We start from the raw sequence: 12,120 nt of genomic DNA, 5'->3' as shown, positions 1-12,120 counted from the left end.
GTGCTGGAAAGGGTATTCCTACGTGATCATTCCTGTTTACCTTGAAGGCAAAATTATCTACAGATTATGGAGGGGTGGGCCACAGCTTGAGTGGCAAAGTTTGGGAAGAGTCACTGCATCAGTGTGCCAGAGATATGGCAGCAGACAAATGGTACAAAGACAGATGAAACTCTTTAGTATGTAGTGTTCAAGTCTTGAACTACTGAATACAGTGATACAACCTCAGATCTACTGATAAGGTATGAGAAACCTTATTTCCTTCCCCAGGAGACATGACCATCAAAGTATGAGTAACCCCTTATGCATGCTTCTGGCCTACAACTTATCACATGTTCCCCACTCTGGTCTGACAGCTCTAGACAGAAGACACTATTTATTTCACCTGTAAACCTCAGTGCCTACCACAGGGTTTGGCCAGAGTACACTCAATATATATTATTGAATGAAGAAGGAATGAGTGAATGTTGAAATCACCTTAGCTGAGGGTTGGAGTTGGGGTGGAAGACTGTGAGTCAGAGGCCAAAGTCTTAGATGAGCGTTTATTAGCTGTATTTTATGAGACCCAGCCATCGACACATTCTTTTAAGGAAACTGCCTTGTCTAGTCGGAGAAGGCAATGGCACCCAACTCCAGTACTCTTGCCTGGAAAATCCCATGGACAGAAGAGACTGGTAGGCTGCAGTCCATGGGGTCACTAAGAGTCGGACACGACTGAGCGACTTCACTTTCACTTTTCACTTTCATGCATTGGAGAAGGACATGGCAACCCACTCCAGTGTTCTTGCCTGGAGAATCCCAGGGACGGGGGAGCCTGATGGGTTGCTGTCTATGGGGTCGCACAGACTCGGACACGACTGGAGCGACTTAGCAGCAGCAACAGCTTTGTCTAGTAGTGAGCTGTACCACTTCCCTATCCTGGCCCCATTCCTGTACAAGTGATTAAGTTGAGTTATCCTGCCTTTCTATCAGCTTGCTAGGGACCTGTGTGACCTGTCATGAAAAGATGAACTGGGTTAATCGGATTTTCTCCTGGGATCTGGGGATTGGAAAACAGATTAAAATGATAAGCTCCAGAAGTATAGGTTGAAAGAATACATCAAGAATTGTCAAGAAATATTTAACAGATGTTGTACAGTGATCCTGAAACATTTTTAGTACTTGTGAAATGTTTTCTAATATTTTGAATGTGTTGCCTGTGTTTGAGGATTGGAATGTTTTACATTGAAATGTGACTCTTTGGTTTCTCTTGTAAAATTTGAAAGTCTGAAAATAGCAAAAACTGACTGAAGCTACGTAGAAAACAGGGCACATGCTTTCCCCTTCACCGTGACCTCCCCTACTCCATATGCTTACACCTGGTCAGCTTCATTCATTTACATTATCTGTTGGCCCCTACAGCCATCTGACAACCAACCTGTTGAAGGAATAAGCAGCAATAAGGGCTTATATGCAAGCCAGGTTCATAGGCGAATAGAATCTCTAAGAGAACAAGAGGAAACTGGTGGGCGTTGGGGAGTAGGCGAGATAGAGAGAGGATACAGCTGCTAAGGAGAGGGGAACCAGTGCTCAGAGATGCCTGGGTTTCTGGGCTTCCCAGTTTCAATAGCTGCTCATGGTTATCTTCATCATAACTCCATTTTCTTGAAATAGTTTGCAATGCAAATAGCCAGGCTAATGGAGGGAGTTACCAGGAAATTGGTGGGCAACAGCAATGAAGAAAGTAAGAGTGGTTTAGTTAGATGATATTAGCCTCAAAGGAGAAGAAATTCTTACATGAAGGTGAAATATAAATTATAAGTTGCTGTCAAGAGTTAGAGTCTTGGTGATTATGTATTCTGGCCCAGAAGGATCAGAGAAGGAGGACTGAACTACCTCTGCTTGAGTCAAAAGTATAGTCAAAAGTATTCTCAGATGAATTCAGAAGCATTTTGGGAAGGGCTATGGGTATTCAGAATTCCAGGGGGTTTGGGGGAGGGAACTGGGAAGTCCAGGGAGAAGAAAATTGAAAGAAATTTAAGTTTTGATCATTTATATCCTCTAACTGGGCCTGGAAACTGACTTTCACTGTGTGTTAAAAAGAGCAGTCTGTATTTTGGCAAACAGAGAAGGCTTCCTGAAAGAGGTGGCATATGAGCTGCACTTTAAAGAGGAGATGAAAAGGAAGTGCTTCACAGGCAGACAGAGCCACAACCGCAAAGGCTGAGTTCTAAAGGGAGAGTGGGCAGTTTGCAATTGGTGGGCACCATGGGGCCTGAGTCACCTGGCAAGTTATTTTTATATCTTGGGGCCTTGGTTTCCATTATTATAAGAGAAATAATATTGTATTCCTTTTATTCTAGGATTCAGTGTTTATACCCTATCTCATTTTTAATATTTCTTGATTTAGGACATATCTTAAAATTGACACCCCAAAATGCTTGCTTTATAGGGCAAAAAAGAATTGTGACAGTGTTATCACTAACTCAGTTCAGTTCAGTCACTCAGTTGTGTCTGAATCTTTGTGACCCCATGGACTGTAGTACACCAGGCTTCCCTGTCCATCACCAACTCCTGGAGCTTCCTCACACTCATGTCCATCGAGTCAGTGATGCCATCCAACCATGTCATCCTCTGTCGTCCCCTTCTCCTCCTGCCTTCAGTCTTTCCCAGCATCAGTGTCTTTTCCAGTGAGTCAATTCTTCACATCAGGTGCCAAAGTATTGGAGTTTCAGCTTCAGCATCAGTCCTTCCAATGAATATTCAGGACTGATTTCCATTAGAATAGACTGGTTGGATTTCCTTGCAGTCCAAGGGACTCTCAAGAGTCTTCTCCAGCACCACAGTTCAAAAGCCTCAATTCTTCAGCACTCAGCCTTCTTTACAGTCCAACTCTCACATCCACACATGACTACTGGAAAAACCATAACTTTGACTAGATGGACTTTTGTCGGCAAAGTAATGTCTTTGCTTTTTAACATGCTGTCTAGGTTGGTCATAGCTTTTCTTGCAAGGAGCAAGCATCTTTTAGTTTCATGGCTGCAGTCACCATCTGCAGTGATTTTGGAGCAAAAAAACTCTCTCACTGTTTCCATTGTTTCCCCATCTATTTGCCATGAAGTAATGGGACCGGACCGGATGCCATGATCTAAGTTTTCTGAATGTTGAGTTTTAAGCCAACTTTTTCACTCTCCTCTTTCACTTTCATCAAGAGGCTCTGTAGTTCTTCTTCACTTTCTGCCGTAAGGGTGGTGTCAGCTGCATATCTGAGGTTATTGATATTTATCCCGGCAATCTTGATTCCAGTTTGTGCATTTCACATGATGTACTCTGTATATAAGTTAAATAAGCAGGGTGACAATATGCAGCCTTGATGTACTCCTTTTCTGATTTGGAACCATCACTAACTGGGTATATGCAAATTTAGCCCCATCCACAGAAAGATGTTCATTTAATAATAAGCTTAGTTGAAGTATTTGCACTGATTGTTCCATACAGTTTAATCTGAATCTCAAAGTGTCATGTTAGGTGTCTTCCAAAAGATTACATTGGTGTTGAAGCATTGATGTTATAATACAGATGAGTTGTCATGCATCAGGAATACAATTATTATACAAACAACCAACTCTCTAAATTTGACATAATGGGTACAAATCTACAAGAGATTGTCTTGACTAACTGAAGTGCCTGAGGACACCAAACATTTAACTGTCAATAGTTTCTAGTTATTAAGAGAAGACGTGTAGATTCTGGGCATGTGCAATGTAATTTAAAAAAAAGAAACCAAGTTTATAAACAAAGGAGAAACATATATAACACTGATACACTCTTTGAAACATCTCAAAAGTATGCTGTTAACTTCTAAAGGTGATAAAGAGATCAAGATATAACTGTAAGTTATGAAAAGCAGCATGTCATCATTCTATACTCAGATGGTCAAAAGGGTTATATAAGACTTTAGGCAATGGAAGTGAGAAGACGTAAACTTCACCTCTGATTATGGTACTGAAGATGAAAGTGGTACAATTATGATAATAGCCAGCATTTACTGAATGATTACAATGTGGCACTGTGGTAAATGCCTTTGGACAGTCTCAAGACAATGCTATCAGATCAGTGGTGTTATCTTCATTTTGCAGTGAGAAAGGTGTCTTCCAAAAGGTTATATTGATGTTGAAGCATGTGACATGTTGTACAAACAGATGAGTTGCCATGCATAAGGAATACAATTATTATAGAAATGGGTAACTCTCTAAATTCAACATATGGTTACAAATCTAGAAGAGATTGTCTTGACTAACTGAAGTGCCTGAGGACACCAAACATTTAACTACGCAAATCCAGCTTACCTCCAGAACCATGATGCTGTTCTAACACCTTCCCTGTGCATTTTCACAGATATGATTTTTAGGTTGGGTTTAAAAGTATATACTTAAATACAGTGTAGCCATGGTACTTTTTACTTACATTCCATGAATCCATGGCACATTACTTTGCTGACAAAGTTCCGTCTAGTCAAAGCTATGGTTTTTCCAGTAGTCATGTATGGATGTGAGAGTTGGACCATAAAGAAAGCTGAACGTGGAAGAACTGATGCTTTTGCACTGTGGTGTTGGAGAAGACTCTTGAGAGTCCCTTGGACTGCAAGGAAATCAAACCAGTCAATCCTAAAGGAAATCAGTACTGAATATTCTTTGGAAGAACTGACGCTGAAGTTTCAATATTTTGGCTATCTGATGCAAAGAACTGACTCATTGGAAAAGACCCTGATGCTGGGCAAGATTGAAGGCAGGAGGAGAAGGGGACGACAGAGGATGAGATGGTTGGGTAGCATCACTGACTGGATGGACATGAGTTTGAGCTCATGAGAGTTGGTGATGGACAGGAAGGCCTGGCATGCTACAGTCCATGGGGTCGCAAAGAGCTGGAGACAACTGAGCGACTGAACTGAACTGATGAATCCATGGAATCTAAGAATCAGAAGTATAGAACTGGGGGTTATTATGAGGATCAGCTGACGAATATCTTACAGCGGCTCCTAGAAAAGTCGTGTATCAGGGGGTAGGTGTTGCAAGTTGTAGTAAATGAGCCTGCATTCCCAGAACTCTCTCATCTTAAAACTGGCAAAGGCTACTGAGAAAAAGGCGTCAGTAAGGAGGAATGTCTTCTGTGGTTTTGAAAGCGGTTCCTCTACACAGAAAGCCCTGCCTCCCATACCTGTCTAAATCCTTCTGATCTTTCCATGTCCACCCCGAATGCCAGCTCCTTCAGAAAGCAGTCTCTGGTTATATGAAAATATAAACATGGAAGATACTTTCAAATCGTTAAGTGGTGAAGCCAGTAAGTGAAAGATGGACTTTATCATTAAAGTTACCCGCGCTCCTTTCCTGGCCTCAGATTCTGTAAACTGAAAGGAAAAGGTGGTTTAGCCTATCTCTTCCTTTTGTAATCTCGACTCTTTTTAACCTTTTCAGATTTCTGCCACGGCTGCCGTGAAAAGCAACTCTTCTTCCTTAGACCTGCAGGCGGCGGCTCCTCCGCGTTGGCAGCTCAGCAGGGATGGACTGGAGAAGCAGGAGAGGAGGAGGGGGACTCTAAGGGAAGCGCGGCGCGCAGCCACGTGACTTCCTTCCCAAGGAGCCTCAGCTGCAGGCCTCCCAGCAACCAATGCGTCCCGCCTAACGACGCTCGCGCATCCTGGTTGGCCTTCGGGAACGCTTGTGGCAAGGCGGCTCCCACGGTCGCGCTGCTTATTGGCTGGCTCTACCGTCGCTCAGGCGCGTTGCCCGAGCGCCCGCAGGCGGTGCGGTCGAAAGCCCCTCCCATTGGCCGCTGGGTTTGTGGCTGGCTGGCTGAGGCTGTCAGTCCTGGGCCGTTTCCCCGAGGCAGGCGCTCGGCTGGGGGCGGGAGGAAGAGGGGCCGAACTGGGGCCTGACTAGCAGTCGCTGCCGCCACGGTCTTCGGGGCTGCTATGACCAGCGGACGACGCGCCCTCCGCAGCTCCGCGCAGCGCTAGTCGCGGCCGTGCGCCCGCCGTAGCAGTCTGCGTCCCCAGCTCAGCCGCTCCCGCGGCTCCCTTGGCTCTTCCAGTGCCCCCTGCGAGGCGAGGCGACGCGGAGGCAGGATGAAGATGACGGTGGATTTCGAGGAGTGTCTGAAAGACTCGCCCCGTTTCAGGTAACCGGCGAAGCCGCCCGGCGCCGGTTCGGCGTCACCCGGAGCTGGCTCCTCCGGCGGTGGGGGCGTGAAAGCCGGCCCGCGGAACGCGCGGGGGGCCCCGCAGTCCGCGCCCTCCGACGGGGCGTGCGGCCGTTGCTGTGACTCCCGATCCGGAGAGGGCTCGACAGCCCCGACCAGCCCTTCGTGAGGGGCAAAGCTGGGCCAGGAGGGGGACGTCGCCTCCTTTTGCCCCTTCCTCGGCCTCTGCCCAGGGCGGAGCGCCCGAGAGGCTGGGCGCACCCGTTTCGAGGAACTGGGGTGCAGCCGCGTCCCCGAAGACTCGTGCCCTTTGCGGGCGCGCGCTCTCCCCTTCCTCTGGCCGCTCGTCCTTTCCCCTTCCTTCCGCTCCTTCTTCGTTTCCACCCCCACACCAGCCCCTCTTTGAGGGAGCTTGCAGGGCACCCTCCTGCAATTCACAGAGTTCCTCTTCGCGCTTTTCCGCTCCCCCTACCTCTAGGAGGAAGGACTGGGGGGGGGGGGGGGGGGCAACTGGGACATCGATTTCTGCTGCTGGCTTGTCCCGGGCCAGGGGGGCTTCTAGGAAGGCGCTGGCGGTTGATTGTACTGGAGTCGGGGGTGGGAGTGTTTGACCAGTCTTATTCTATCCACTGTGGTCCTAGACTCTTAGGCTTTTCTTTCCACCTAAGCTCTTTGAAGGGGGCACCGCTGTCGAGAGTACCGGGCTGAGGGGTGAGGACTAGGAGAAACAGTCCATTTCTGTTTTGAGAACGGAAGTAGGAGGGCCCTGAAGAGTGCATTTCTGTTCCTCTTCCAGCAGCGTCGGCCCGGGAGGGCCCCGGTCACCGTCGGATGCTCCCAGTGGATCTGTCACATAAACTGACTTGGTGGCACTCCGATTCACATGGGCTGGCCTTCCTCCCTGGAGAGCCGGCAACCCTGAGGGTGTCCAGAGCCCAGGCTCTTTCGGTTTTGGGCATCTTAGAAAACTCTTGAATTGTTTTGAAGAATGGAGTTTTGCTAGGTTGTGTTTTACACTGCATTTATAGGGCTGTCCTTAGGCCTTAAAAATAAGGCCTTCAAAACTTCCGTTAGAACAGTGACAGGTCTTGAAAGCGTCTCCTGAGCATTGATGTGTTTGTGCTCGCTGATCTTTAGGGCAAGCCTGGGTTGTAAATTCCTGCATCCTCTGCCTGGGAACGAACTGTTCTCATCTTTATCACTGTTAATTTGATTTGGCCCTCCCCCCCCCCCGCTTTTTTTTTTTTACCCAAGTGAAAAGCAAAATATTGTAAAGTTTAATGAATTCCTACTTCTAAGACAATGTCCTTTGGTTTTTGTTTGTTTATTTTTTGGTGTTAATTTTATTTGGAACTTAGGGCTATTGCTTGTAAAAAGGTGCACATGGTGGGGTGGAGAGAAGGATGTTGTTGGTATTAGTTTTTAAAACTATGTTTTGCGTGATTTGACAGACTCAGGAGGTACAAATGGATAGTTTACAACAGCATTGCAAGTTAGATTTCAGGACTGTGTGGCAAAGGAGGTAATTTTTAAAGTGTACCTTAAAAAGTTCTATTTTTTGGTGGAATTTTTATTAATGTGACCCAGCTATTACTGAGTAATGATGTAGTCACAGCATTTTTTTTTTTTTTTTTTGGTCTAGGGACTGTGACTGCTCAGTTTTGTTTTGCATTTTAAGTTTCATTAAAAAAGAAAAAGTTGAGAAAAGTTATTTGGAAATGTTTCTAGGTACTGTTTTTGGTTATAAACCATGTTCTGTCTTTGTTTTTGAAATAAAAGAGTAATTGAATGTAAAGTAAGAGGAAAAGATACTGATTAAGTTGTATGGAATATTGTAGTAAGCATTTGTTAACCTTTAGTATAATATCTATTCTATATTAATTAAGGCATTAGGGATTTTCAAGAGTTGTTTCCGGTATTCCATTTACTCTTGGCTGCAAATTGAGACGAGAAACTAAGATTCACAGAACTCTAATATATTGTATACGTTTGTGAGACTAGATCAGATTTGCCAGGAAATAAAAGTCTCATCATATATATTCCTAACTATAACTCCATTACTGTGTAGGTTTCTATAGCATTTGAAAATAATATTTCAGAAGTCTTTATTCACATGGTTATGTATAAGAGAAACTTTCAAGAGCATTGCATACTTTGAGTGATATTTTGAAATATTTGTATCAGAAAATTTGTGATGGCTGGGCTTTTTTGACAGCAAGGCAGCTGTACTATTTATTCCTTGTAGTGTCCTGATCTGTTGTGCTGTTTTAAAACTAATTCCTATTTTTATTATCCTTCACAAATGAATTTGTGGCATTTAAGTCTGGTATGTGGACATAACTGTCTTGAATGTTGTATAATCAATGTAAATGGCAGTTCATGCTGAAGAAAATTTTCACCAGTGGTCAAGCTTTAAACATTCATTTTCCTGTTAAATTGATAAGGAAAACAGGAGGAAGACTGGTTGAAATATGGAGAGAAGGATATTGCAGTTGCAACATTGTTTTTAGTAATTTGAATAAAGTCTGTGGTTACATTTTACATTCCTGTGAACATTTTGTTTTGTTTTTAGATTGGAAGGCACATTTCTTTGTGTAATTTTGGGTTCTCTTAGTTTTTTAAAAGCCACTCTAAAGGTCAGAATCTTGTTCATTTAAAATCTACAGGAAAGTGGATGCATCTAAGTATACTTTTAAAAGTATGTCAAAAAAATAAGGTGGAAATTATCTATTTTGACTGTTTGTTGAAGAACTTTGAACTTGTTTGGGTCTGCCCTAAATTGTATGTGTAAGTGTGCTTTAAAATTTTATGAGAATTGTGCTTTTTCTTTATATAAACATATGGTTCACTCAGGAAGTGGATATTTTGTTTGAAATAAAGAGTTGAATTAATTAGTGGTTTTTGAATTGTGGAAAGAAAAGAAAGAAAGATAGCGCTAAGTCGTGTCTGATTCTCGCGATCCAGTGAACTGTGGCCTGCCAGGTTCCTATGTCCATGGGATTCTCCGGGCAGTCCACTGGAGTAGATTGCCATTTCCTTCTCCAGGGGAACTTCCCCACCCAGGAATGGAACACAGGTCTCCTGCATTGCAGGCAGATGCTTTACTGACTGAGCTACATGGGAAGCTTTGAATTGTGGAGGATTTGCTCTAATTTATTGCCCAAATATAAAAATATTGCGTCTTTATATGGAACATTTATTGTTTATCCTTAAACAGTATTTATTTTGCACCATTCTGAAGATGTTTTGTTTGATTCTGTTTCAGATATAATCCTTGTTCAGTAACTTAGGATAAAAATCTTAAAAAGATGTTTTAGGGTGAAAGGTTTTAATGGCTCAAAGACATCACACATGTGCGTGCGCACGTGCATATTCTGTTTTGCTATTAAGCAAGTGCCAGTCTTGACTGATATGCTACTTTTCCTTCCATATTTAGAACAAATACACTCTTAATAATTGGTAATTTACACATGGAAAATATAGTGGGCAAGAGATGAAGCAAAATGTGTTATTTCAGAAATGGTAGAATGGCGTTGTAAAGTAGTTTTATCGTGAACCAAAATATAGGAATCCAGCTATTCCTCATTGCAGCTTCTAATTTTTCATTTAATATAGTATCAGCTTAAGTTGAAATAAGGAAGAACAAGCTCTTATAACATGCCAGATCTCATACTCTAGTATGCTTTTACAACTACCATCTCATTTAATGTTAAAATATATTATGATGGGGAATTATAATTTTTGTTTTTAAAGTGTTTAAAAAGATGCCAAACTGGATATTTTGAGAAGTTAAATTGACTTTCTTAATGGTGGACTTTCAAGTGGTGGACTTGGAAGTGAATTCACTCTTTTACTCTGTCTTTCAAGCTACAGGCTTTGTTACATTAATTAAATTTGTATTAATTGTGTGGATGATGTCATTTATTATACAAATATTTAAAAACTGGCTTTCATTTATTGCCTAGAAAGGTGTTCCCATTCCCATTATTATAGGATATTTTCCATTTATAGCAGTTTTTAGTTTCATGTAATGCAACTGGATTTAGTTCTGAGTGTGAGGGATAATCCTATTTTATTTTCTTTCTAATGGAGGCCCTTGTCCTGATACCTTTTACTGTATAATGCATCTTTAACCATTGCTTTAAAATTATACACATATGTGCATATACATACATGTATATGAACTTGGGTCCTTTTCTGGATTCTACTTTTTTTACCAAAGTAATTGTCTGTTCTGCAAATATTGTTAATATATTAGCTGTAACATTTTATAGTTTGTTACATCTAGTGGGTCAGCTTTTCCTTTGTTACTGTTTTTTCAAAAAATATGGCTATTCTTGAATATTTTGTCTTTCTAATATTATAGCTGCCTTAATATCAGAAGATGGTATGTCTTTCCATGTATTTTGGCCTTATATATTTAAAACTTTTTATTACATAAAATTTCAATGATGATCCAGCTACACGCTGTTTATTAGAGAAATACCTTAGATTGAAAGATACAAATATTAATAGGTTGAAAGTAAAAGGATAGAAAAAGGTAAATGATGCAAGCAATACCCACAAGAGAGCCGGAGTGGCTATATGTAAATAGACTTTATGACAAAAATGACTAATAATAAAGGATATTTTATAATGATAAAAGGGTCAGTCCATCAGGAAGAAGTATACTTACAAACATATACACTTAGCAGAGCCTCAAAATACAGGATGGAGAAGGCAATGGTAACCCACTCCAGTACTCTCGCCTGGAAACTCCCTTGGTCGGAGGAGTCTGGTAGGCTGCAGTCCATGGGGTCACTAAGGGTCGGACATGACTGAGCGACTTCACTGTCACTTTTCACTTTCATGCATTGGAGAAGGAAATGGCAGCCCACTCCAGTGTTCTTGCCTGGAGAATCCCAGGGACAGGGGAGCCTGGTGGGCTGCTGTCTATGGGGTCGCACAGAGTCGGACACGACTGAAGCCACTTAGCAGCAGCAGCAGCAGCAGCAAAATACAGGAAGCAAAAAATGATGGGGGTTAAGGGAGAAATAGAAATCCAATGATAATAGTTAGAGACATAATACTTTCAATAATGGGTAGAACAACTAGGCAAATGGTCAATAAGCAGATATGAGATGTGAACAATACTATAAATCAAAAAAAGATTTAATGGATATCTATAGAATACTTCAGACTTCATATTCTTCTCCAGTACACATGAAAACATTTTCTATAAATAAGCCACTAAACAAGCTTCAACAAATTTAAAAGGATTGAAATCATGCGAAATAAGTTCTTTGGCCACAATGGAATGAAATTAGAAGTAAGTAAAAGAAGGAAATCTAAAAAATTCAAAATTTGAAAAAACCGAGTAACACACTCTTAAATAACTGGTGGATCAAAGAAGAAATCACAAGGAAATAAAGTACTTTCAGACAAATGAAAACAAAAACACAATATACCAAACTCATGGGTGCAGCTAAAGCAGTCCTTAGAGGGAAATTTATACCTGCAAACACGTGTATTAAAGAGAAGAAAGATCTCAAATCAGTGATCTGATCTTTCATCTTAAGAAACTAGAAAAAGAAGAGCAAACTCATCTCAGAGCAGGGAAATGGAGGAAGTAAAGATGACGAGAGCAGGAATGAATGAAAACTGAGGCTCGAACGGCGATGGAGGAGATTGGTGAAACCAGACATTGGTTATTAGTGAGGATCGACAAAGCTGACAAGCCGTTAGCTAGACCAAGATACTGAAGTAGAAGACTCAGTCTTTTACTTTTCTCAGTTTTCTACCTTTCTAATTTCTTAATCTAGAAGTAAATAGATGTAGTACTGAAAGAGGGGACATCAATGCTGTCTTATAAAAATGAGAGAGATTATGAGAGAATGCTATGAATAAGTTATTATTTAGATAGTGAAAGTTGTTCAGTTGTGTCCGACTCTTTGCAACCCCATGGAC

At 42.0% G+C, this 12,120-nt stretch overlaps 1 protein-coding gene across 1 annotated transcript in view; it reads left to right on the top strand.

Moving 5' to 3' along the window:
- Positions 1 to 5,820: 5,820 nt before the first annotated feature.
- ACAP2 (ArfGAP with coiled-coil, ankyrin repeat and PH domains 2) overlaps positions 5,821 to 12,120 on the top strand; it is a 154,284-nt gene continuing 147,984 nt past the window's right edge. The window contains exon 1 of the mRNA XM_061166864.1: positions 5,821 to 6,153. Coding sequence (XP_061022847.1) covers positions 6,101 to 6,153 — 53 coding nt within the window. The 5' untranslated portion in view covers positions 5,821 to 6,100. The remainder of the gene's footprint in view (positions 6,154 to 12,120) is intronic.

This window comes from Dama dama, chromosome 19, assembly GCF_033118175.1.
Source record: "Dama dama isolate Ldn47 chromosome 19, ASM3311817v1, whole genome shotgun sequence".
NCBI lineage: Eukaryota > Metazoa > Chordata > Mammalia > Artiodactyla > Cervidae > Dama > Dama dama.
This window is presented reverse-complemented; position numbering and strand designations above follow the sequence as displayed.